Consider the following 23,023-nt stretch of genomic DNA (forward strand, 5'->3'; position numbering starts at 1 on the left):
CTCTCCACAGCCGATGTGAGTAAGACCTTTAAACAGCTCAACATTCACAAGGCCTCAGGGCCAGACGGATTACCAGGACGTGTACTCCGAGCATGCACTGACCAACTGGTAAGTGTCTTCACTGATATTTTCAACCTCTCCCTGTCTGAGTCTGTAATGCCAACATGTTTCAAGCAGACCACCATCGTCCATGTGCCCAAGAACACCAAGGTAACCTGCCTAAATGACTACCAACCCGTAACACTCACGTCTGTAGACATTAAATGCTTTGAAAGGCTGGTCATGGCTCACATCAACACCATTATCCCAGTAACCTTAGGCCCACTTCAATTTGCATACTGCACCAACAGATCCACAGATGATGCAATCTCTATTGCACTCCACACTGCCCTTTCACACCTGGACAAAAGGAACACCTATGTGAGAATGCTATTCATTGACTACAGCCCAGCGTTCAATACCATAGTGTCCTCAAAACTCATCACTAAGCTAAGGACCCTGGGACTAAACAGCTCCCTCTGCAACTGGATCCTGGACTTCCTGATGGGTCGCCCCCAGGTGGTAAGGGTAGGTAATAACACATCTGCCACGCTGATCCTCAACCCCCGGGCCCCTCAGGGGTGCGTGCTCAGTCCCCTCCTGTACTTCCTGTTCACTCATGACTGCACGGCCAAGCACGACTCTAACACCATCATTAAGTTTGCTGATGACACAACAGTGCCTGATCACCGACAACAAGGAGACAGCCTATAGGGAGGAGGTCAGAGACCTGAACGTGGGGTGCAAGGACAACAAACTCTCCCTCAACGTGATCAAGACAAAGGAGATGATTGTGGACTACAGGAAAAGGAGGACCGAACCCGCTCCCATTCTCATCAACGGGGCTGTAGTGGAGCAGGTTGAGAGCTTAAAGTTCCTTGGTGTACACATCTCTAACATGGTCCAAACACACCAAGACAGTCGTGAAGAGGGCATAACAAAACCTATTCCCCCTCAGGAGACTGACAAGATTTGGCATGTGTCCTCAGATTCTCAAAAGATTTTACAGCTGCACCATCAAGAGCATCCTGACGGGTTGCATCACTGCCTGGTATGGCAACTGCTCTGCCTCCGACCTCAAGGCACTACAGAGGACAGTGTGTACGGCCCAGTTCATCACAGGGGCCAAGCTTCCTGCCATCCAGGACCTCTATACCAGGTGGTGCCAAGTCTAGGTCCAAGAGGCTTCTACCCCTAAGCCATACGACTCCTGAACAGCTAATCAAATGACTAACACCCCCCCCCCCCTTACATTTCACTGTAAGGTCTACTACACCTGTTGTATTCGGCACGTGACAAATAAAATTTGATTTGATTTTGATTTGAGTAATAGACCTCCCTTTGACATGTCTTTGTTGTGTGTTTGTCAGGCTTTGGTGACCACAGAGCTGGAGGGAGGGGACCGTCAGAAAGCCATGAAGAGGCTGAGAGTGCCTCCACTGGGGGCAGCACAGGTGAGAGAGTGACTGCACCATAGATTTATTAGAATGGGAAAGGGAAAGGGGGATACCAAGTCAGTATAGTGTGTATTTTAGTTAGTGGACCATTAACCAATCACTTTTAGATCTTTCTCGCTATAATTCCAGCTCGTGTCAGCATCTCATCAACATTAACGTTGTATGACAGTTCAACACACTTCCCACTCTTCATCTCTTTCCTGCTGTGTGTGTGTGTGTGTGTGTGTGTGTGTGTGTGTGTGTGTGTGTGTGTGTGTGTGTGTGTGTGTGTGTGTGTGTGTGTGTGTGTGTGTGTGTGTGTGTGTGTGTGTGTGTGTGTGTGTGTATGTGAAACACACACTATTTATCCCCACAGTATTGATCCTGTAAGAGGCTCTCCAAACTAGGCCGGACAAATGACTTTTTCCACAGGGGATGAGAAAATGCATCCCCATCACATATCCCTCAGATTTATAGCTGTATTAATATCAATGTCATGCCCAGCCTGAATTGTGCTAGATCCAAATGGCTTGTCCAGATTCCCCGTGGGCACCTTTATATGACTTGTATTTTTAGCACACACCAAAGTACTTGATGATAAGACACTTTAATATACTCTTTCTATACCGTGCATTGAATTGACTGCAGCACAACCAGAAAAAGGTTTCTGCTTCCCTGGATAAGTGTGTCTATCTGTCAAGCTAAATGAATTAGTAAATGCCTAGTGAGGTTCTCCAGCACTAGTGCGGTTCTCTAGCTGTGTGCCTGACATTACAGTGAGGCCTAGAAGACTTGCAGTCACGCAGGTGTAGTAACTGGTAATTGCTCATCTCTGTCATTCTCTGCTCCTTCCTGCAGCCTGCTCTAGCCTGGACTACCTTCCGCGTTGGCCTCTACTGTGGGGTCTTCATAGTCCTCGCTATCTCCTTCCTCCTCACTGGTACGTTCACACACAACCATGCTATTAAGGCCTTTTTACTGGGGGTTAGATAACAGATACAGAGGAAATTAGGCTTACAATTTAGACTTGGCATTAGGGGGAACTCAAGTTAGTTTTGCATACTGTATTGTAGCTTCAGATATTTGAAGGAGATTGACATGATCGAATTGCTATTATTCTTTTTCAGGTGCTGTACTCATCCGGTATGAGAACGTGTGGCCTCTGGTGCGTATCTACCGAGGTGGCTTCCTGCTGATTGAATTCCTCTTCCTGTTGGGCATTAACACCTACGGCTGGCGCCAGGCGGGGGTCAACCACGTGCTCATCTTCGAGTTGAACCCTCGCAGCAACCTCTCCCACCAGCACCTGTTTGAGGTAAGGGAGAACCAGGGGATGCACAAGGATAATGAGCAAGAATTCAGTCAGACAGTAGTGAAAATAATGGAGAGAAGACATCCTCTTGTGTGACCACCGGAGCGAGAATGCGCTGAATAATGGAAATAAAAAATGGTCAATAATCAATACTAATCTGAAGACATACTCTAGGGTTTTTTTCTGATCATATTTCCAAGGACAATGTGTATACTGCTTTATAAAGGCAATTTACTGACAATTTGATAGTTTAATACCTTTGTGTCTTCTGTAGATTGCTGGTTTCCTGGGGGTGCTGTGGTGTTTGAGCATCCTGTCCTGTCTGTACTCTGAGTACACCATGCTGCCCATGCAGGTCAACCCTCTCATCCTCTACGGCTTCATGCTCCTCTTCCTCATCAACCCCTTCAAGACTGGCTACTACAAGTCCCGCTTCTGGCTGCTCAAACTTCTGGTGAGCTCCTTCTCCACTGGAACTACTGCAATATAATGATGATATTATATCAGTACAATGAAACCTGACTCAACTGGTGTTTGTGTGTGTACAACACTGTATTTGATACCTATCTCACATTCTATATTGTGTTCCATGTATTCGGCTTATCTTTTCTTTGTCTGATGTTTACTGGCTTTGGTGATGGGGGTTAGGAGGATTCAGTGTGTGTGAGAGACAGAGGCCAGTGGGGTGGGGGATAATAGGATACAGGCGTGTCCCTGGGGATGTGGCGACTGTGGCTGTGCAATCATTACAGGGATGGATCCATCAGTATGCTGCTCCTCCAACCTTCCCCATCTCCCAAGCATCCCCAGCCCTCTCCAGCTCTGATTGTGCCCCACTTGGGCCTGTGCACCATTCTAGAGATGCACACGCCCACACTGAACACGGGCGCTAACCAAAATCAAGGAACAAAGCGAGACAGATTGCCTGGTGTGTTCGTTTACGCAAATAATACATTTAAAATAATTTTTATCCTCTGGATGTCTTTGTACGATTGGGATGTTGTGGAGATCAATAAGGACATAGATTGACATGTAGAAATCCTTCATTAGCACACATACAGTGTATTCGGAAAGTATTGCGACTCCTTGACTTTTTCCACATTTTGTAATGTTACAGCCTTATTATAAAATGGATTAAATAATTTTTTTTGCCTCATCAATCTAAACACAATACCCATAATGACAAAGCAAAAACAGGTTTATAGACATTTTTACAAATGTATAAAAAATAATACACTGAAATATTACATAAACATAAACATTCAGACACTTTACTCAGTACTTTGTTGAAGCACCTTTGGCAGCGACTACAGCCTCGAGTCTTCTTGGGTATGACGCTACAAGCTTGGCACACCTGTATTTGGGGAGTTTCTTCCATTCTTCTCTGCTGATCCTCTCAAGCTGTCAGGTTGGCTGGGGAGCGTCGCTGTACAGCTATTTTCAGGTCTTTCCAATGATTTTCGATCGGGTTCAAGACCGGGCTCTGGTAGACGGCCACTCAAGGACATTCAGAGATAGGTCCCAAAGCCACTCCTGCGTTGTCATGGCTGTGTGCTTAGGGTTGTTGTCCTGTTGGATGGTGAACCTTCACCCCAGGCTGAGGTCCTGGCACTCTGGAGCAGGTTTTGCTCAAGGATCTTTCTGTACTTTGCTCCGTTCATCTTTGCCCCGATCCTGACTTGTCTGGAGGGCCCGGCCTCTGAAAAACATCCCCACAGCATGCTGCTGCCACCACCATGCTTCACCGTAGGGATGGTGCCAGGCTTCCCCCAGACGTGACGCTTGGCATTCAAGCCAAAGAGTTCAATCTTGGTTTCATCAGACCAGAGAATCATCTTTCTCGTGGTCTGAGAGTCCTTTAGGTGCCTTTTGGCAAACTCCAAGCAGGCTATCGTGTGCCTTTTTACTGAGAAGTGGCTTCCGTCTGGCCACTCTAAAGGCCTGATTGGTGGAGTGCTGCAGCGATGGTTGTCCTTCTGGAAGGTTCTCCCATCTCCACAGATAAACTCTGGAGCTCTGTCAGAGTGACTATCGGGTTTTTGGTCTCCTCCCTGACCAAGGCCCTTCTGCCCCGATTGTTCAGTTGGGCCGAGCGGTCTGCTCTAGGAAGAGTCTTGGTGGTTCCGAACATCTTCCATTTAAGAATGATGGCCCCTGTGTTCTTGGGGACCTTGAATGCTGCAGACTGTGGGATCTTATATAGACAGTTGCCTTTTACAAATCATATCCAATCAATTGAATTTACCACAGGTGGACTCCAATCAAGTTGTAGAAACATCTCAAGGATGATAAATGGAAACAGGACGCACCTGAGCTCAATTTAGAGTCTCCTAACAAAGGGTCTGAATACTTATAGAAATAAGCTATTTAATACATTTGCAAAAAATTCTATAAACCTGTTTTCACTTTGTCATTATGGGGTATTGTATGTAGATTTATGAGGATATTTTGTATTGAATCCATTTTAGAATAACGTAACAAAATGTGGAAAAAGGGAAGTGGTCTTAATACTTTCCAAATGCTTTGATATATAACAGGTTGAATCAATACTGCGGCTGAGACAATATGGGGACTGGGTGAGGCTGCATAGTGAGGCTGCATAGTGAGGCTGCATAGTGAGGCTGCATAGTGAGGCTGCAGAGCATACAGAGAGATGGGCTGGTGAAATGTCAGGCTTGACATGGAGGCAAGAGGGTGAGAGAATCATTCCCATTCAGCCACAGTCTCATTCACAGACCCCAGATAACATAATCCAGTCCCAACAAAAACCATACCTGAAACACTAGTTAACCCAATCTTATTAGACTATATTAAATCAAACCGCTGCAGAGGCACTGCTCTTCAGTTGACCCGGTGCTGATCCCAGACATGTTTAGGGCATGTGTGGTGTGTCAGGTTGGATACTGTGTGTGCCAGCGATACTATTGCTGGTGTGGCGACAGCCCTGTTGAATGAGATTGACACACTCCAACTAGAGCCTCGTTAGGCTTTTCCACACGGATCCACCAGTTCATTTACTGTAGGGAGATGCAAGGACTGCTGGTTGCTTCAGGGCTCATGCCCTCAACACGTTCCAGCTCATTTTGCTCTGCCCTCTCCCCTTCCACTGCTCTAATACCCTGTACATGACAGCCTCATTAGCTGCATGACAATGAGCTTCCTCCATGTTGAAGTCTTGTGTACACGGTTGGAGCCGAGGTCTCTGCGTTTGTGTCCCTTCTCTTTTGTTAATTTGTACTGTCTGTTTTGCCTTCATGTGAGACAAGCATGTAGTAGTATTAGTATGCAGAGGTATACTTTAGACAGAAGAGCTGTCAATAAGCAATGCAACCCCGCCCCCCTTTCAGTGTTAGCGTATGTATTTAATCCTGTGTCTTGTATGGGACTAATACATCTGTCTGTCTCCCAGTTCCGTGTGTTCACGGCGCCGTTCCACCGCGTGGAGTTTGCAGACTTCTGGCTGGCCGACCAGCTCAACTCTCTGGTGATTGTACTGATGGACCTGGAGTATCTCATCTGCTTCTACAGCTTTGAGCTCAAATGGACCGACCGCAAAGGCCTCCTGCCCATGTTCAACGGTGAGTTAGAGCACTGGCTCCCTTTAGCTAGGTACTAGTTATGGTCTAAGTACAGGACTGGTAGTAGCTGAATGTACACTGCTCCAAGAAATAAAGGGAGCACTAAAATAACACATCCTAGATCTGAATGAATGAAATATTCTTATTAAATACTTTTTTCTTAACATAGTTGAATGTGCTGACAACAAAATCACACAAAAATTATCAATGGAAATCAAATGTATCAACCCATGGAGGTCTGGATTTGGAGTCACACTCAAAATTAAAGTGGAAAACCACACTACAGGCTGATCCAACTTTGATGTAATGTCCTTAAAACAAGTCAAAATGAGGATCAGTAGTGTGTGTGGCCTCCACGTGCCTGTATGACCTCCCTACAATGCCTGGGCATGCTCCTGATGAGGTGACGGATGATCTCCTGAGGGATCTCCTCCCAGACCTGGTCTAAAGCATCCGCCAACTCCTGGACAGTCTGTGGTGTAACGTGGCGTTGGTGGATGGAGCGAGACATGATGCCCCAGATGTGCTCAATTGGATTCAGGTCTGGGGAACTGGCGGTCCATAGCATCAATGCCTTCCTCTTGCAGGAACTGCTGACACACTCCAGTCACATGAGGTCTAGCATTGTCTTGCATTAGGAGGAACCCAGGGCCAACCGCACCCGCATATGGTCTCACAAGGGGTCTGAGGATCTCATCTCGGTACCTAATGGCAGTCAGGCTACCTCTGGCGAGCACATGGAAGGCTGTGCGGCCCCCCAAAGAAATGCCACCCCACACCATGACTGACCCACCGCCAAACCGGTCATGCTGGAGGATGTTGCAGGCAGCAGAACGTTCTCCACGGCGTCTCCGGACTCTGTCACGTGTGCTCAGTGTGAACCTGCTTTCATCTGTGAAGAGCACAGGGCGCCAGTGGCGAATTTTCCAATCTTGGTGTTCTCTGGCAAATGCCAAACGTCCTGCACGGTGTTGGGCTGTAAGCACAACCCCCCACCTGTGGACGTCGGGCCCTCGTACCACCCTCATGTTTCTGACCGTTTGAGCAGACACATGCACATTTGTGGCCTGCTGGAGGTCATTTTGCAGGGCTCTGGCAGTGCTCCTCCTGCTCCTCCTTACACAAAGGCGGAGGAGCGGTCCTGCTGCTGGGTTGTTGCCCTCCTACGGCCTCCTCCACGTCTCCTGATGTACTGGCCTGTCTCCTGGTAGCGCCTCCATGCTCTGGACACTACGCTGACAGACACAGCAAACCTTCTTGCCACAGCTCGCATTGATGTGCCATCCTGGATGGGCTGCACTCCCTGAGCCACTTGTGTGGGTTGTAGACTCCGTCTCATGCTACCACTAGAGTGAAAGCACCACCAGCATTCAAAAGTGACCAAAACATCAGCCAGGAAGCATAGGAACTGAGAAGTGGTCTGTGGTCACCATCTGCAGAACCACTCCTTTATTGGGGGTGTCTTGCTAATTGCCTATAATTTCCACCTGTTGTCTATTCCATTTGCACAACAGCATGTGAAATGTATTGTCAATCAGTGTTGCTTCCTAAGCGGACAGTTTGATTTCACAGAAGTGTGATTGACTTGGAGTTACATTGTGTTGTTTAAGTGTTCCCTTTATTTTTTTGAGCAGTGTATGTTACCTGTATATTATGCTGGTTCATCAGCTCTGTTTGAACTCATTTTTAACAGTTTTGTTTGGGAGATATGTGCGGAGTCTAAATGGTTTAGCTCGATCTGACTCCGGTCAATAGACACTGTTGTCCATGTTCAGAGGGGTCTGTCTGTTCTGTCTGTCAGTGAAATTAGTAATTAATGGTTCTCCTCAGTAGTCTGCAGCCTGACAAATCAGCAGCCAGGTAATTGATTGGAAACGTTTGGGTCCAGCTAGCCTCTGCCGAGTCCCCAACAACTGGATGTTCCGGTTTTCAGGCGACACTCCATCTTAACTCCTCCTCCACATTTACTGGATTGGTTGAACAGTGCAGAAGAGAACACCAGCGACAGTTTTTTCCCCTCTCGTCAAGACCAGTGTCTAGGGCAGCGGTTCCCAAACTAGTGATGCCTGTATGAAAATGGGGTGGCGGAAGAATTTCCAAAATTCTGAAAAAATACAAAGCATTCACGGGTCATTACGGAGAGGATTTGGTTCCTGAGAGAAAGGGAATACCCTGCCGTCTCCCTCAGAGAATTAAAACTCATGGTACCCTTCGCCAGCTCATATCTGTGTGAATCTGGATTCAGCAGTGCTCTTGTCTACATTAAAACCAGATATTGATCCAGGTTGGATGTGACAGCAGAGATGAGGTGCGCACTGTTGACCACGCCTCCTGACTTAGAGAAGTTCCGACGCGACATGCATCAAGCACACCCATCTCGTTCCGTGGTGGTGAGATGAGACATTATGTCAGACTTATTTGTAATTGACTGTCTTAGCCCCAATGTAACGGTTATCGTCGGGAGAAAGAGAGAGGACCAAGGTGTAGCGTGGTAAGTATTCATTGTAATTTAATAAAGAATGAATACTGAAACAAAAACAATACACGACAAACGAACAGTCCTGAACGGTGCAACAAAACACAGACACCCACAATTCAAAAGTGAAACCAGGCTACCTAAGTATGATTCTCAATCAGGGACAACGATTGACAGCTGCCTCTGATTGAGAACCATACCAGGCAGAACACAGAAAATCCCAAATCATAGAAAAAAGAACATAGACAACCCACCCAACTCACGCCCTGACCATACTAAAACAAAGACATAACAAAGGAACTAAGGTCAGAACATGACACCCAAATGAAAAGTATGTGATCGTGAGTTGAGAAGACAATTAAAAATACTGTCAGAATGTTTTGCAATTGACTGCCATAGCCCCAATTAAAAGAAGTTAACATGGTCTGTTAATTACATCATTTTTTGGTTAGGGGTCAAAATGACGAAAAAAGGTTGGGAACCCCTGATGTAGGGGATTTAGTTTCAGGTGTTTCTTTTATAGCTGCTACATTAGGGTCCAGCAATGTGACTTTCATGCTGATTAGCTGTCCACTCAGAGGGCTGCTACTGCTCTGTGTGTGGGAGGGATGGAGAGAGAGCAGCATAGTGCAGAATGACAATGAGTCTGGGACTACAGACATAAAAACAAATATATAAGTAGTCATTTAGCAGACGCTCTTATCCAGAGCAACTCACAGTAGTGAGTGCATACATTTTTGTTTGTACTTTTTCATACTCGTCCCACATGGGAATAGAACCCACAAGCCTGATGTTGTAAGCACCATGCTCTACCAACAGAGCCACACGGGAGCAACCTGTGTGAGTCCAACAAATCCATTAATGTCCATCCTGGCATCCTCCCATTCCAACAGAACAGTACAACAGTTCTAGCTGTAAGAATGGTTGATACCAGAACCATATACACAATGTAAATATGGATGTGGTTGATACCAGAACCATATACACAATGTAAATATGGATGTGGTTGATACCAGAACCATATACACAATGTAAATATGGATGTGGTTGATACCAGAACCATATACACAATGTAAATATGGATGTGGTTGATAAATGTTTTAATGTTTATGTTGTTGTTAATTTTCTCCTCCTTTCCGACCAGGTGATTACACGTGTCATAGTTACTCCTACGGTCTCCGTGCCATCATCCAGTGTCTGCCTGCTTGGTTCCGTTTCGTGCAGTGCCTCCGTCGGTACCGAGACACCAAGCGAGCTTTCCCTCACCTTGTCAACGCTGGCAAATACTCCACCACTTTCTTTGTGGTCACCTTCGCCGCACTCTACAGCACCCACAAAGGTAAGGAGACAACCAACTCTCTGAGCCAGTTGGACAGTCAGGGGAGGATCATTGGAAGTGGAGTATTAGCAGATGTGTTATTGCGCTGTAGACTACAGACTGGGGTTTTGAGGTGATGGGAGGGGAATGTCAGGCTGAATGCTGAGGCTCAGACCATCACAAGCTGTATGAAGAAACAGAAATCAGAGATGAACTTGAGTGCAAATGGTTTGTCACTGGAATAACGATGTCAACCCTGGATTTATTTTCTGTTAGTCGATGCCTCATTATAATAGAAAGGAGAAAGTACAAAGCTCAACATTTCAGTCGCGAGAGAGGGAGGATACCATTTAGTATCAAGGAAGTTAAAGCTTGTCATTAGAATTCAAGACACTATTCTCCAGCTCCGCAATTAGCCGCTGATTATTCTGATTCAGAAACATTGTCACAAAAGAGGAAGTGTACAAAGACATCCCTTCAATATTCAGCCTTTCTGCTATCTCATCTTGGCTGCTTAGATCTTTTTCCAAGTCGATAATCTCAAAGCAGTTTGCTAAGTGGTTTTTGCCATTTCATTATTTATAAACTTGTTCGTCAACGGTCAATATATTATATTTGTGCAAATGCCAGCTTTTAAATCTCAGCTCAACCTTTGAAAATGGTCAATGTTAATTCACAGCATGAATTTTTCTTCATTTTTCAATATAAATTTAAATCAATATTTGTGTTGCTTCTGTAACCTGACTCTTGGTTTGGCTGTGGGTTTGGAGGTAGTGAGGAGGTTTTAGGTTGTTAGGAAACGAGACCATTAAGGGCTTTTCCTCCTCCAGTCACTCCATCCGTACCTCTAGTCTTCAGCCCTGTGGACCCTGGACTAATGGGCACTCTTCATTTCATATGCTGTGTGAAGACCTCTTTCATCCCCCTCTTTTTGAATGAAGAGGTAGAGTCCGGGTCGTTAAATGAGAAGGGATGGAGGGAATATCCAGACTACAATGCCCAGTTAACCATCTGTCTTTCACCTGCGTTGGCATGGCTACTAAATCTAGAATTTACAGAAAGTGAATGCACAGGGTGGCCATAGATATTTGAAGCATGTTCTCCATGGTCATTAAATTGTTCAGTCCAGTGCTCTTTATTGTTGCTAGACTGTATGTTGTTATGTCTGCTGTATAGGCCTACCGCCTAAAGTCTAGCCAGATGTGGAGGAGTGGTGCATCTCGGCCCCTGAGTTTGACAGTTCTGCTGTGACACAGTAAATGGGATACATAGAGTTAGGCCTGGACCGGAGCACCCAAATTACACAGCATCTGTTTCACCAGCAGAACAGAATGCATACTGATCATCGGCCAGTATTGAATCATGTTTGGCAGGGTAGCCTAGTGGTTAGCGCGTTGGCCTAGTAATCGGAAGGTTGCAAGTTCAAACCCCTGAGCTGACAAGGTACAAATCTGTCATTCTGCCCCTGAACAGGCAGTTAACCCACTGTTCCTAGGCCGTCATTGAAAATAAGAATTTGTTCTTAACTGACTTGCCTGGTTAAATAAAGGTTAAATAAAATGTTTATGCTGTGCACAGTGGTAGTAAATCAGCACAGGAAATGCTGGCAGGGCTACCAGGTTGTCACCTCCATTGTACATCCACAAAGGAGTTTTCTGTTGTTGCTTTGTGACCTCATTGATCCCAGTATTATACCACTACCACAGAGAATTGTTCTCTACTCACGTTGCAATAAATGTATAAGGTGAATCGATGCACAGGGTAAAATGTACCCTCCTACTATTTAGATATTACGATATAGTAAAGGAGATGGATTCATGTCAATGAATACAGGTAAAAGACTGAATTTGTGCAGAGAAGTATTTGGCAGTCCTGTGAACAGATCAGTAAAGTAATAATAATCTATAAAGACATCAAAGAACAATGGTGTTTATGCAGTCCCACTTGATGTTCCAGGGTATGTAGAAATGGGGGATTTCCTGATTTAGACTTTAGAATGTATAGTCCCTAGCACTACAGGATATTAAGCCTGACAGTAAGGCCAAAGACTTTATTCAGGATCAATATGGGATCTGCTCTTGTACAGTAGTAGCTTCACTAAATGCTGTTTTAGATGCAGGAGAGCTGAGCAGTCATGCAAATGTAAGCCCTTAGGAATGCTTTCATGAACTGCCCAGGCCGTGGGGAGAGTAATACTGCAAGGTTAGCTGGAACGAGTAGCATAATTCTGGTGGAAGGACACTCACTGACTGATATAGTATAGGAGGGACAATGGATCGGGTAGATTACATGGTCTAGGTGAGACTGAGACAAAGAGGAATAATAGACCTTTTGAGGAAGTGAGAGTCGAGCACTAATGAAGATACAATAAAAAGTAGAACTAGTGTGAAGGATCAGCGAAAAATCTGATATGAGAGGAGATTGAGAGAGGAAGAAGGAGAGCAGAGAGGGAGGGGTGGAGAGAGGGATGGAGGCAGGGGGAAGAGGATGGACTAGCTGGATGAGAGTGAGCTGTAATAACTTGCCTGTGGCGAAACACATCTCTGGCGGATGCTGCTGGAATGGAGATGAGACCCAGGGCCAGACTGGCTGACTGAATAGGATTTTATCACTCACATAGACACACACATTGTGTACGTACACACAGCGGTAGCTGCCTGAACCACTGCATATGAAAGACTTCGATTTAAGTCAAATTGTTCTCACACTCCCCCTGTCGGGGTCATGATACCCACTGAATTCTGCCTCAACCCTGTTACGACCACACTATCTCTGGGACATACTGCCTATTATGATCAGCTTCATATTAAGTTGTAGGTTGAGTTTAGATCTAACTACCGGTATCTGCAATAGAAATTCATATGAATGTAAATGATACTCCAACCACACAGGTAGTAATATCACTCTACGCAGATTCACGACCAATCAGCCATGTGAAATCAACATGTCACCTTCCCTGACTCAATAACCTTTATTTGTCTTGCTAGTCCGTGTCTGATTGGATAGACTCTGTGAGGAGAGGGGGTGGAGATAGTGATGAGGCAGGCAGGTAATAGATTCTTTATCACCTGAACAGCAGTACAAGGCAGCCCAGGCAGGCGGCACCGTGGCAGATAACCCAAAGACAGATGATTGCTGTTCCCGTGTGCTTATTAACACCTTCAGTGGGAGGTGTGCCCTGGCCCTCTGGCTTTATGAAGTGTGCCTGTCACTGCAACATCCCAATCTCAAATGGCTTTTAACCGCTTAGGTGGTGGCTAGACACAAGCATTTAGTGAGCGTGACAGAAGCTAGTTACCCTCTATTGAGCTCCAGGTGAATGACGAGCCACCCACACTAGAGCCTCTGAGGACATCAGATGGACATCAGTTCTAACGAGCCCTGGAGACCAACCAGAAGGCTTAGTGATGGAGGAGTGGTATCTTATATGCTAATTTCTATTGCGTTTTGATTTCACATCTATTTGTAATTGTTTCTTGATGCAGTAGTTTGATGTTGTGAAGATGCTCCAGTTTTCCTTCATATTTGTGGATTGATGTGTTGTTAACTATATTAGACGGCCTTGAATTAGTATTTGCGTAAGTCTTCCATTTACAATTTTTTTTAACACAGGTTTGTTCTACAAACTTCACTGAGTTTGTAATTTATTTGTTTGCAATCCCAATTGCCGACTGTGTACACATCAGAAGTACTTTTTGAAAGGGGTGTCGTGGACATTCTTAAACAGGGACACTCGAAGTCAATCTCAATATGAATCATTGTTTATTGTCAGCTCGCTGGAGAGGGTCCAACCAACTCAATGCACCATAGTACACATGTCAATCAGGCGCTCTGCTTGGGCAGTCCCAGCAGTTGTCGTATACACAGACAAGTAAGTTATATTTACATGATTTAACATCATTAATTAATCATTACTGTTTTGTTTCATTCATGTGCCCGACCAATACTGCCTCATAACAGACCAACACCTCACGAGGCTTCTTCTCTCTAAGCTGAGACCTTGAAACTGAGATATCTTTAGTTTGTTCTCAAAACAAGGTCTGGGCGTACTGCCAAATTGCAGCTACTGAGAGTGAGGATTTGTTCAGTCAGCCACTTGCATGAACACAGAAATGTTTTTTTTGAACCGCACATAAATAGAACACAGAAATTAGTTATAAGAAAAGCACAAACATAAAAATTCCATTACGGGGGGAGGCACACAACATGGATGTTTTTAGGATGAATCTCAGCAGGGAATGTTGGGGTAATGTGGGGACACGCTACTGGATGAGGTAGTCTGATTCAGAGTCCACTGTCTGGGTGAGAGCAGGGCTGGAGGGACCAGTGTAAATCTCTGTGAAAAATGTCCCCTGTTCATTTCCTGGCGCGCTGGTGGCAGTAAGTGGGAGGCATTGACCATGACGGATGTCACTGTCCCTGTCTGTGTGGTCAGGTCAGACTGTGAATCTAACCCGTTTGTCAGTGAGCACATACAGACACACACACACTGTCACTTTATGACCAAGGTCCAAAGTCTCAGCTCTTGTGAATCTTGATTACTTGTCACATTCCTTAGTTAATGGGAACAGTAACCTACACCAGCCTATTCGAAGATGCACAGTAGACTTACCCAGTGGATTTACCACAGCCATTTCCAGTTCAGTCAGTCAGAAATCTACACCTGGATATAGCTGGCTGGTGTGAATAGTTGTGATAAGAGTGGTTACGTATCATTGCGTGATGTGTCTCCCCAGGCCTAGGTGTCCCGTTGCTAGTGTCGGTGTGTGAGTCTGTCACACAGTGTTAGGCCATACTCTCGTTTATGTCACAGCGGGAGAGAGCTCTCTGTGAACGCTGGGTTCAGCCCAGAGCCCGGGCAGACCAGACTAGAATAGCCCAGTCATCAATAATCCCCCAGGCATTTCAGGCTGTCGTTGGAGCAGCATGGGAGTGTGGCCTAGTCAAAACACACAGCTATGACACAGGGACATCAACATGACACTGCAGCACAGCTGGTCGCCGTTACCTTTGTTACTGGCATGAGGTCAATGTTCAAAAAGAAATTAGAACATAATACATCATTAAATAAATATAAATGCACTTATATACTTAATAAGCATTTAATGTATATATATATATATATTTTTTTTTTGCAAAGATTTTTATTTGTAGTGAATTGCCAGACTGAAGGACACAACAACATATCGTTTCAAGAGCCTCTGAATAGTTTCCCAAGGACTAGCATGTTCTTTTCCATCCATGGTAACCTGTCTCAGGAAATGTACTATTTATGGTACAAGTTCTCCCTCTAGTGGGGATAGTGAAGACCGGAGACACATTTATGAACAAGCTGCTGTCCAAGTCTGCAGTTCCAAGCCGACAACTTAGCTATGTTTTCTTCTTAATTATCAAGTTATATACTGAGTGTACAAAACATTAGGAACACCTTCCTAATATTGAGTTGCACCCATTTGCCCCCAAAACAGCGTCAATTTGTCAGGGCATGGACTCTACAAGGTGTCAAGTGTTTCACAGGGATGCTGGACCATGTTGACTACAATGCTTCCCACAGTTGTGTCAAGTTGGCTGGATGTCCTTTGGGTGGTGGACCATTCTTGATCCACACGGGAAACTGTTGCGTGTGAAAAACACAGCCGCGTTGCAGTTCTTGACACCCTCAAACCAGTGTGCCTGGCACCTTCTACCATACCCTGTTCACAGGAACTTCAATATGTTTTCTTGCCCATTCTCCCTCAGATTGCCATCCACATCGATTGAAGTGGATTTAACAAGTGATATCAATAAGGGATCATAGTTTTCACCTCGTCAGTCTGTGTGATGGAAAGATCTGGTGTTCCTAATGTTTTTTACACTGTGTATGCAGAGCGATTGTTCAAAATACTACCGTTATACGGACTAATGATGGACAAATGTCTTGTTTGTGCTTCACAGAACAAAAGCATTCTGATGCAGACATGTTCTTCTACCTGCTGATGGTGTTCTCAGCCATCAGCTCCCTGTACACTCTGATCTGGGACCTGAAGATGGACTGGGGCCTGTTTGACCGTGGAGCAGGAGAGAACACCTTCCTCAGGGAGGAGATCGTCTACCCACAGAAAGTGAGTATTACATGCATATATATATATATATATATATGTGTATATATGACACACACACACACATACAGTCTTCCTCTGACCTGATGACTGTTCTATTTTCCAGGCATACTACTACTGTGCCATCATAGAGGATGTGATCCTGCGTTTCGCCTGGACCATCCAGATCTCCCTCACCACCATGACCAACATCCCCTCTGTGGGAGACATTGTGGGCACAGTGCTGGCGCCTCTAGAGGTGTTCAGGTGGGTTGGAGCATCACAGTCTCTCTCTCGTGCCCTCTTTCTCTCTCTCTCTCTCTTATATACCTCACTCTGAATCCACACACAGGCGTTTTGTCTGGAACTTCTTCCGTCTGGAGAACGAGCACCTGAATAACTGTGGTGAGTTCCGTGCTGTGAGGGACATCTCAGTGGCTCCGCTGAATGCTGACGACCAGACACTGCTGGAGCAGATGATGGACCAGGAGGACGGAGTCAGGAACCGCCAGGGCAAGAAGAGCTGGAAGCGCAGCTACAGCCTGTCACTACGACGCCCTCTGATGTCCTCTCAGTACGAACCTTCTCTCTCTCTCTCACACACACGGCTAAGGCTAGGAGATTTTCCTGAAAACTTGACCTGAGTTTTTCCCGCTCAGGTCAATTGGTCAGGAAACCCTCAGGGTCCTCCGGGTTATGGCCATTACCAGGAGTCTGTATATGGTGGCCTTGTGTTTGTCTGACAGTATCCATGTGTGTTCCTTCTCGCGTCCAGATCATCCAAGAAGGACACCAAGGTGTTGATAGAGGATACGGATGATGAGGCCTTCAGCTGAGCCCAGGGCACCAGCTCTACACCCCCAGTGATCTTATCACTCCATCACAGAGCTGCCTCACCACACACACACACACACATCGGCAGACATAGGCAGACAGACAGACACAAACTAATACATACATGCAGAGAAACACACAACAATTAACTTACTCAAGCACAATCTCAGTATATGATATTGGTATAGATGAGGTGGAATTACACACGCAGTTCTGTTGTTCAGACCAAGAGGGATACACACAGGAACATATTGGAGAAAAAAACACCCAGACCTGGGATTTTCCAATGAGTACTTTTCTTTTTTTTAACAGACTCCTTTAGTTTCTTTATGTTAATACTTTTTAGTTTGTATATTTGTTTTTGTAGTTCTTTGCCATTTTGAAAGATGTAATAATAGAGAATAAACCACTGTTTACATGCATTTAGTATATCAGGATCAACAGGGATAAGACATATTAATCAAAAAGACTAATAATAATAACCAACCCGAGCATGGACTCTGCAACATTAACCACAGCACATCAACCACATCAACTGGCTTCAACCCGTTGCTTCTTTTTCTACTCTGCGTTTTGGGTTGATTTTTTTTATTGAGTTGTAATAATGAAGTCGGTGTAAAACCCTGGCGGCACTTGCCGGAAAAGTGCATTTCATACAAACAAACCAAAACAACTTGTACAAAAATATCATTTGAACATACGAGTCTGTTAAAGTTGCTTTGTATATTTGTTAATGTGCGTTATTTGGATGTCAGAACTATTATGTACCCCATGTATTATTTAGAAGAATGACAATAGCTTGAGCATCTGTGCAATGATATTGATGTGTTTCTCAATGGTGGGAATGTTGTTAGACTTGTGCCATGCTTTCTAGAAGCCGTTGTTGTCGAAGAGTACAAACTCTTCAGGTGGCTCATTCTCCCTCTCATACAAGCTTGGCCCACAGATCAGTTAGTCAGCAACACGTTACAACTTCAAAGTTATCTAATTAGCTCATGGCAAGTGCCCTACACGGGCAAAACTGCACTTTGCTTTTCTGCCAAACGTGTTCTTTTAATTAATGTCGTTCGCTGGCGTATCATCAACCATCTAGCTAGCCTGAGAAGAATGGTCTGTTCTGTGCGGCGGTGGAGTTGAGAAGACTGAGTGAGCGTTTTTTCCATTTCTCTGCCCTTTAGGAAAACGATCCCATTCTCTTTTGATCAGTCAACAACTGAAACGGCACTGTGACTGTTTTTCTATTGCAGTGTTTTCTACTGATGGTGTGGGGCACTTTGCGTCTGTTCTGTTGTTTTGCTATCAGCCTTCTCAGAACAGTGGCGACAGAGATCAGCGGACAGTGACCAGCGTTTCCACTGGGGTTCCTCTGACTGCCCAAGTAGGTCATGTGGAATCTTCACAGGATACTGTTGACATCTGAAGAGGGCTTTTCCATGGTAGGAATTCCCTGGTTAAACATGAGATCATCATGTCATGTCTGCTAGCCCTCGCACTCTCCAAATAACAGTCCTCACCCTGATCACTGTCATCTCTCTGAAAGATCTACCACTTTTACAACATAGCTGCTGCATCACCACTTGAATATAGAATGCATGCGTCATGTACAGTATCATAGGCCCTGGGACTCTGCATGTGTTGTTTTACTAGTGGTAGTGTTTGTCAGGCTTATTGACTAGAACAGGGACCAAGTGTGTGAGTCGTGTCTCTGCTGTGTCAGGTGATCTCTAATCCTGGAAAGACCTTGCTGTGAAACAGTAGTTCTCAGATCAGATAGCCATGATTAAACGGGCCTGTCCTCCTTGGGTTGTAAGGCCTGCAGTATTTACTGGGTTTTAAGGGTTAGTTCACAGTTTCAAGTCTCAGTGGCCAAACATTCTGTTGAAGGTGAGGGTGATTTCTGTTACCAACTCATTCTACAGTACATGTCAGTTTCTCTTGCTTTTTTTGGCAATGCACTTATCAACAAAGCTCATGATTTTGCTGTAATGTTTCCTTTAATGTACTTTTTATAACTTAGTGAATGTTGGTTTTGCCAAGAAAAATAACACCATGGAAATTGTACAACTGTTAGTGCTCTTTTTGTTTGTCTAGTTTGTCACATGCATGCTTTACTTGTAGACAAATATTATTTGCGAGCACAATCTTTATCGGCTGTAACTTTGAAAATGGGTAAGCCCCTTTTTGTGGGCTTTCTGGCTTTTCAAAGGAAGGATAAGTATGTCACTACCTGTTTCTCTCCCCTCCCAGTGTTTGAAATCCTGTCTCTCTCACTCTGTGGCTTAGCTGTTTACATGATGCAGTAGCCATGAGTTGATCAGCATGAGCTAGTCTTTATTGTTTAGACTATTGACGTGTCTAATGATAAATTACGGTTGGGGACCCAGCACAAAATCTGTGTAAATTGCAAAGTCCATAGGCTACAAAATGTGTTGCAAATGCTTAAAAGTGCCATCAACAACCAGAATGACATACAATGGTTTGTGCCTTTGAGATATATTTCTTATTGTGGTGAGAATTGTAGTCAGAAAGACATATGGCACTTAGGGATGTGCCATGGCGTCTGGTACGTCATTAAAACCACTATCACAAAACACACAATTCAATTATCTAACTACGGAGTACGTCCTCTTTGTTGGAAGTATAGTTGCTCCCACTTTCTTCTCTTCCCATACTCACAATAACTACTGAACAGGCCAGTCAACCAGTCTTTCCACCAAAAAACACTGCTGCGAGGATGCCTTCACAATCCTTGTAGCTTTTGCATTTCAGGCCTTTTAAAGCAATGGAGAGCTCTTCTACCCCACAAAACACAAATACACACTGTTTAATCTCATCTAAACCTCCCTCCAACATTGTCCTCTTTGGTCAGAGCGCAAAAACTTCTCCCTCCAACTTCATGATTGTTTTAGTATCGCTCTACCGATTGTCTTGCCTGCATGCTGGTTTTGTTTTCCACTGTACATATCTTTATTTATTTTTCATTATATGAAGAACACTGATTATTCTAGCTGTTCTGATCATTCTTGATTACATACAGTGCATTCAGAAAGTATTCAAACCCCTTCCATTTTCCACTTTGTTACGTTACAGCCTCATTCTAAACTAGTTATTTTTCCTCATCAAGCTACACACATTACCCCATAATGACAAAGCAAACAGGTTATACATTTTAGAAAATAGATTTTTTTTAAATTTGACCTTAAATCACATTTACATAAAGTATTCAGACCCTTTAATCAGTACTTTGTTGAACCACCTTTGGCAGCGATTACAGCCTCGAGTCTTCTTGGATATGACGCTACAAGCTTGGCACACCTGCATTTGGGGAGTTTCTCTCATTCTTCTCTGCAGATCCATTCAAGCTCTGTCAGGTTGGATGGGGATCATCTCTGCACAGCTATTTTCAGGGTCTCTCCAGAGAAGTTCTATCGGGTTGACGAGTCTCCTGGTCCATGCCGCTAAAAAACAACCCCACACTGATGCTGCCTGCCACCACCACCATGCTTCACCGTAGGGATGGTGCCAGGTTTCCTCCAGACGTGACGCTTTCAGGGCAAAGAGTTCCATCTTGGTTTCATCATACTAGAGAATATTGTTTCTCATGGTCAGAGTCCTTTAGGTGCCTTTTGTCTTTTACTGAGTGGCTTCCATCTGGTCACGCTACCATAAAGGCCTGATTGGTAGAGTGCTGCAGAGATGGCTGTCCTTCTGGAAGGTTCTCCCATCTCTACAGAGGAACTCTGGAGCTCTGTCAGAGTGACCATCGGGTTCTTGGTCACCTCCCTGACCAAGGCCCTTTCAACCCGATTGCTCAGTTTAGCCGGGTGGCCAGCTCTAGGAAGAGTTGATGGTTCCAAACTTATCCATTTAAGAATGATGGAGGCCACTGTGTTTTTGGGGACCTGCAATTCGGCAGAAATGTTTTGGTAACCCTTCCCCAGATCTGTGCCGACAAATGTGGGACCTTATATAGAAAGGTGTGCCATTCCATATCATATCTAATCAATTGAATTTACCACAGGTGGACTCCAATCAAGTTGTAGAAACATCAAGGATGATCAATGGAAACAGGATGCTGTACATCATTATAGGGTGTTGCATGTAGATTGAGAAAACCATATAATTAATTTTAGAACAAGGCTGAAAAGTAATAAAATGTAGAAAAAGTGAAGGGGCCTGAAAACTTTCCAAATGCACTGCATATTTTGTTTTCCATATAGCTTTAAAACAAGCAGTATTCTAGGTGCTGATGAGCATTTTAATTGTTCACAATCCTGCATTCAAATGTAAAACCTGTTGAATTGTGTTTGTAAAAAAAGAAACAGTAGAAGTTCATCTGGATTGTGATTGGTCGTATTTTGTTGGGGTTTCAATACTTTTTCCTGGCTCCCTCATCCTCAGGGTTCATTGGCATCCAGGGCTACTGGAGGGAGGGGACTAGGGGTTGGCACAACCCTCACTTCATAGTATCTTGTTAGTGTTGACACTAATGGAGGACATTATCTTAGAAGAATTCTAATGCATATACAGTGGCTTCGGAAAGTATTCAGACCCCTTGACTTTTTCCACATTGTTACATTACAGCCTTATTCTAAAACCTACACACAATACCTGACAAAGCGAAAACATGCTTTGTAGCAATTTTTGCAAATGTATTACATTTAAAACTAATACCTTATGTAAATAAGTATTCAGACCCTTTACTATGAGACTCGAAATTGAGCTCAGATGCATCATGTATCCATTGATCATCCTTGATGTTTCTACAACTTGATTGGAGTCCACCTGTGGTAAATTGATTGGACATGATTTGGAAAGACATACACATGCGGGACATAAGGTCCCACAGTTGACAGGGCATGTCAGAGCAAAAACCAAGCCATGAGGTTGAATTAGAGCTCCGAGACAGGATTGTGTCGAAGGCACAGATCTGAGGAAGGGTCCAAACACATTTCTGCAGCATTGAAGGTCGTCCCCAAGAACACAGTGGCCATCATTCTTAAATTGAAGAAGTTTGGACCCACCAAGTCTCTTTCTAGAGTTGCCTGGCCAAACTGAGCAATCGGGGGAGAAGGGCCTTGGTCAGGGAGGTGACCAAGAACCCGATGGTCACTCTGACAGAGCTCTAGAGGTCCTGTGTGGAGATGGGACAACATTCCAGAAGGACAATCATTGCAGCACAAGCCCAATCAGGCCTTTATGGTAGAGCGGCTAGACTGAAGCCACTCCTCAGTAAAATGTACGACAGCCCGCTTGGAGTTTGCCAAAAGGCACCTAAAGATTATCAGACCATGAGAAACACGATCCTCTGGTCTGATGAAATCAAGATTGAACATTTGGCGTGAATGCCAAGCATCACCATCCCTACGTTGAAACATGGTGGTGGCAGCATCATGCTGTGGGGTTGTTTTTCAGCGGCAGGTACTGGGAGTCTAGTCAGGATTGGGGGTAAGATGAACAGAGCACAGTACAGAGATATCCTTCATGAAAACCAGCTCCAGAGCTCTCAGGACCTCAAACTGGGGCAAAGGTTCACCCTCCAACAGGACAACGACCCGAAGCATACAGCAGAGACAACGCAAGAGTGGCTTCAGGACAAGTCTCTTTATGTCCTTGAGTGGCCCAGCCTGAGCCCGGACTTGAACCCGATCGAACATCTCTGGAGACCTGAAAATAGCTGTGCAGCAAAGCTCTCCATTCAACCTGACATAGCTTGAGAAGATCTGCAAAGAAGAAATTCCCCAAATACAGGTATGCCAAGCTTGTAGCATCTCTTACCCAAGAAGACTCAATGCTGTAATCGCTGCCAAAAGGTGCTTCAACAAAGTACTGAGTAAAGGGTCTTAATAACCTCTTTGGGCTGAGATCCCGCTAACGGGATCGATATGACAACAGCCAGTGAAAGTGCAGGGCGCCAAATTCAAACAGAAATCTCAATTAAAATTCCTCAAAC

The 23,023-nt window shown here is 44.7% G+C and overlaps 1 protein-coding gene across 1 annotated transcript in view; it reads left to right on the forward strand.

The window, feature by feature from the left end:
• LOC139406627 (xenotropic and polytropic retrovirus receptor 1 homolog) overlaps positions 1 to 21,411 on the forward strand; it is a 100,929-nt gene extending 79,518 nt beyond the window's left edge. Inside the window, exons 6-16 of the mRNA XM_071149432.1 lie at positions 1,410 to 1,493; positions 2,334 to 2,415; positions 2,603 to 2,790; positions 3,062 to 3,241; positions 6,197 to 6,365; positions 9,986 to 10,180; positions 16,094 to 16,260; positions 16,364 to 16,503; positions 16,589 to 16,810; positions 17,012 to 20,309; positions 20,817 to 21,411. Of these exons, the coding sequence (XP_071005533.1) occupies positions 1,410 to 1,493; positions 2,334 to 2,415; positions 2,603 to 2,790; positions 3,062 to 3,241; positions 6,197 to 6,365; positions 9,986 to 10,180; positions 16,094 to 16,260; positions 16,364 to 16,503; positions 16,589 to 16,810; positions 17,012 to 17,072 (1,488 nt within the window). The 3' untranslated portion in view covers positions 17,073 to 20,309; positions 20,817 to 21,411. The remainder of the gene's footprint in view (positions 1 to 1,409; positions 1,494 to 2,333; positions 2,416 to 2,602; positions 2,791 to 3,061; positions 3,242 to 6,196; positions 6,366 to 9,985; positions 10,181 to 16,093; positions 16,261 to 16,363; positions 16,504 to 16,588; positions 16,811 to 17,011; positions 20,310 to 20,816) is intronic.
• Positions 21,412 to 23,023: the final 1,612 nt, after the last annotated feature.

Source organism: Oncorhynchus clarkii, chromosome 4 (genome assembly GCF_045791955.1).
Source record: "Oncorhynchus clarkii lewisi isolate Uvic-CL-2024 chromosome 4, UVic_Ocla_1.0, whole genome shotgun sequence".
Lineage (NCBI taxonomy): Eukaryota > Metazoa > Chordata > Actinopteri > Salmoniformes > Salmonidae > Oncorhynchus > Oncorhynchus clarkii.